Genomic DNA, 4,520 nt, shown 5'->3' with positions numbered 1-4,520 from the left:
CCTTCCATATCACTGCTCTTGGCATCAGCTATACGTTGCAGAGCTCTGCACCTCACCAGTGCTCCCTACTGGTTGTGGAAACTCCAGTTAAGAGGTCATCTAGACCAGGAAGAGATGAAAACCAAACCCCAGTAAGGGAGAACATTCATCCCCATGGTACAAGCCTCCTGAGCACTGGCACTTGCCAGTCTGGTTCTGCCTGTCATTTCCCATTAAATGGTGAACATAGTTCAACTCCAAGTGGCACCTGCAGCAAAGCCACTTGCTAACGGGCAATGTCTCCTACACCAAGAGGCTTTTACTAAGAGATGTTTGTGCACTGGGTTGATAAATGAGCAGCAGCCCGAGGGCCACACTCAGAATTTTGCCCCACAGACACGAGCCCGTTTAGAAAAACGGCAAAGGTGGTTTCAGTTTCATTGGCCACTGCTCAGCCTTCTCAAACCAACAGAAGACAACCAGCAGGGTAGGTATCACAGATATATTTCACTGCAGTTAGAGGCTGGACATTGAAGAACAAGCATTAACATACACTACAGTGAACTCTAGAGAAGGTGCCATCCCCAGCAGAGCCGAGACAGGAGAAACACGGCGTGTCAACAGCTTTCAGATCTCATAGTGCGTCACCACCGGCGGCTCTTTATTGGGGTCTCCTCCTCTCTCCAGATACAGGTCATTGAAGGGATATTGCTTCGGTCCCTACAAGGAGAGATAGAGAGTAGGAAATTCACCACATTCACCAAGAAAATTAAGGGATAAGGGGAAAAAGATCTCATCCCATCCAACCCCTGCCCAAATCAAGACTTGTCATTTACTACTTAAATTTCTATTTATTAAGGGCTTCAGTATGAATATTAGAGCACAAGGAAAGTAAATTAAGAAACAGAGTTCTTTGTATAAGCCCACGTCCTTTAAAAGAAATATCAAGGTGTTCTTGCATTAAATATCAACCAACAGTTCATCTCACAGCATGGGGGTAATAAATGGCAAAAGCTCTTTGTGTATTCAGATGTATTTCTCAGAAGTACATTCCAAATGATGCAGATCATGAGATATAAGTAAATACATGTGGCAAGGGAAGAGATAAAGCATCTCCCTCGAGCAGATCATAGAATCACAGAACGATATGGGGTTGGAAGGGACCTCTGGAGACCATCTAGTCCAACCCTCTGCCAGAGCAGGGCCACCCAGAGCAGGTTGCACAGGAATGTGTCCAGGTGGGTTTGAATGTCTCCAGAGATGGAGACTCCACCACCTCCCTGGGCAGCCTCTTCCAGGGCTCTGCCACCCTCACAGGAAAGAGGTTCTTCCTCATGTTCAGATGGAACTTCCTCTGTTCCAGTTTGTGCCCATTTCCTTTTGTCCTGTCCCTGGGCACCACTGAAAAAAGACTGGCCCCATCCTCCCAACACCCACCCTTTAAGTATTTATAAGCATTGATCAGCTCCCCCCTCAGTCTTCTCTTTTCTAGACTAAAAAGACCCAACTCCCTTAGCCTTTCCCCATAAGAGAGATGCTCCAGGCCCCTGGTCATCTCTGTAGCCCTCTGCTGGACCCTCTCCAGCAGTTCCCTGTCCTTCTTGAACTGAGGAGCCCAGGACTGGACACAGGACTCCAGATGGGGCCTGCCCAGGGCAGAGCAGAGGGGAAGGATAACACACGAGGGAGATGCACATGGGGAAGAAAAACACTTAGACCAAAGGTGGGGTACTGTAAGAAGCAGAGCTTAAAATTAGCTCCCTGTGAACAGGAACTGCTCACTATGAAACAATCTATGAGATGAGCAAAGCCAGTCAACAGAACAATTTGGGCTGGAACAGGCCCCAGGACACCCCTTGGCCCACCCTCTGCCAGTAGCAGGGCTTTACATTCACACCTGCCACTCAGCTTTGGCAAAACCATTCTTCTGGGCATCAGCAGTGGCAAGAAACACAGCTATTTTTCTTCCCTTTACTCACCACAGGCCTGTAGGAGGGATAGATCTGCCCGACAGCAAACATGATCAGCATGGTGCTCAGAAAGACAAGGAAGTGCTTGCGCATGGTGTGCCAGGGAACCACCGTGGGGGACGTGTCAACACGGTTCCGAATGTACATGTCAAAGTCCCAGTGCATCTACAGAACAAAGGGAAACCACAGCACATTTACCAACAGGGCTCAAGCTACTCTTATCAAGGGCAGAAGCGCTTTATGGCATTCACAGAACTGCCAGAAGCTGCTTCATCTCCAGCTTGCAAGCAGAGATAAAGCCGCAGAGGAGCGAAGTGATTTGCCTACAGTCACAGCAAGTTGTCACCTACAGGAAAACTCAGGACTCCAAATTCCATCCTATTCTTACACCAGGCAATATGTTCAACTATAGGATACCAGCAGCTTTTATTTATATACATAATCACGCCACCTTAGATTGTTTTCCTCAGCACCATTGAAAAGGAATGATAAAAATCAGTACCCTCGTTTATGGAAGTTCAGCCTCAGAAAGAGCAGTGTTACTTCAAACAAAGCAGCAACTACCTGCCACTTGGAAGCTGCTTCCTCTAAACCAGGTAGAGCAGCTCCCACTGTTACTCCAAGTCAAGAGCAGGGCTGGCAGCAAGCTCTTCCTGACTGAAGCAGAAGGGTATTTAAGCTTCTGCCTTGAAGTACACATAGGGAAGTCCCAAGCACATTCTGCCTACTGTCTCCTTTCACATCAATGAAAGCAGAGAACTCAGTTTGCAGCTCAAGTACTGCCTCTAGCTCCCCAGCCTTCCCCTTTGCTATCACACCCAGAGAGCCTGGCTAAGCCTGGAATATACCTGGAATTCACCAGTATATTCCACTTGCCCCCCCGCTGCCAGCCCCACTGAGGGGGTACCTATACAAGCCTTCTTGTCCCAGAAACCACAACACAGAGTCACCAGGGGTTTCTACAGTTATTACAACACACAAGTACCGTGGTACACACACTATGATGCTCTGGCGTGCTTATGTATGGTATATCACATACACATGTGTACGTAATCTCTACTTTTGAGTTAGGAGAGCTTTAGGAGTCAGTTACCAAGCTCAGAAATCACAGCTGGTTTGCAGTTATTCACAGAAAGACCACGCACTAACTGAAAAGTTACTCCTGACAAGGAGTTTGAGGAACTTGGGTTTTGAAAGTTAACATAGGTGCTCTATTAATCTGTTTCTCTTAAGGATATCTTGCAAACTCTCTCCAAAGGAAAAGCCTCCTTATTTGCATTCCATCCAAAACAACCCTAGAGGAATAAAGCAGCAACAGCTACTGCCACTGTACTCAAATGGTGGCTCCTTTGCTAGATGATTCTAAACGAAGCTCTCCGAGTCAGAGTAAGCAAATAAAATGGATAAGACTTTCCTGTTCCTGTAAAAATCTCTCTCCTCACATGTAATAAGGTGTTAACATTCTTCAGCACTTTCAAAATATTTAGCCTGATGCAAATATGTACATCTATCTAAATACTTACAGCCCCAGTTTCCCTCCAACTGACTGCCCCTGCTTGCACGGGCAACACACACCTGCGCTTGGGGATGCAATTACACAGAGAATTAATCAGAAAGCACTAACAAGATGTACATGTTAGCAATTAGTAACAGGAGCACTGTAATCACACTGAAAAGAGCTACAAGCATTCCTACCGGCTGTCCCCAGTTATGCCTCATGTCCGGCTGGTCCCACTGGTACCAGGGGTCTCTCTCATGAAGAGACTTATTAGGGAGCTTGGGATAGTCACCATACCTGTGAGAAATAGACAAAAAAATCCCCAAAGATAGAAGAAATCTGTATTAATTAAGATGCATTTTGAAGATGCTAAAGGACAGGATTACGTAAATGGAAGACTTAAACGTTACTTTGCTTTTATAGCTCCTAGGTATATACATTTTTCAAATACACACATGCAACTAGCACAGCAATCATCGCCTTGATAACAGTCATTGTAACAAAAAGTGGCCTTTTGGGGCTATACTAGCTGGAAGAAAATACAAGCTTAAATGAAATATAGAACCCTAGTTGCCTACCATCATTTCTCAACATTTCAACACCTGAAATCTTTATTCCAGAGACAACTTTGAGTCCATCCCTATTAGCCTGGCGCTACAACGTCACGTGAAGTCTCTCACAGAGTACTTTATTCACACAGAACTCCAACGCACCCCACTTACTCCTGTCTTAAAGCTCTAAGCTCCCAACAGAGCACCTCCAGGCACTCAAGAGGGACTCCCACCCCGCACCACCGTCCCCACAAGGCCGGGAGGTGCGGGCCTGGGGCCGCTCCCCGCCTGCGGGGGCCGGGGCCTACCCTCCCACCAGGGCCTACTCTCCCCCCCAGCTCACCCGAAGCCGTCGTCGGGGTAGGGCTCATAATCTTCCACCCGCATATTGTACTTCTTCGCGGCGGCTGCCCGCTCCTCCGGCGTCCGGGGGTACGGCCCGGGCAACATATCCTTGGACAGCCCCGAAGCTGAGAACAAGAAGGCCGGGTGGGCGCGGGGACCCGGGGGATAGGGGGGGCG

The 4,520-nt window shown here is 47.8% G+C and overlaps 1 protein-coding gene across 1 annotated transcript; it reads right to left on the bottom strand.

Annotated features, from left to right (window-relative positions):
* Window positions 1–466: 466 nt before the first annotated feature.
* Window positions 467–4,502, bottom strand: NDUFB8 (NADH:ubiquinone oxidoreductase subunit B8; the record flags this gene model as incomplete). Its single annotated transcript, XM_014956168.1, has 4 exons — window positions 467–699; window positions 1,959–2,114; window positions 3,645–3,744; window positions 4,342–4,502. Coding segments are annotated over 4 exons (510 nt in total), but the record flags the coding sequence as incomplete, so codon positions are not given.
* Between the last annotated feature and the right edge of the window lie 18 nt (window positions 4,503–4,520).

The sequence above is a fragment of the Calidris pugnax genome, unplaced genomic scaffold (assembly GCF_001431845.1).
Source record: "Calidris pugnax isolate Ruff unplaced genomic scaffold, ASM143184v1 scaffold196, whole genome shotgun sequence".
Taxonomy (NCBI): Eukaryota; Metazoa; Chordata; class Aves; order Charadriiformes; family Scolopacidae; genus Calidris; species Calidris pugnax.
The sequence above is the reverse complement of the archived record's forward strand: the minus strand, read 5'-3'. Positions and strand labels throughout refer to the sequence as shown.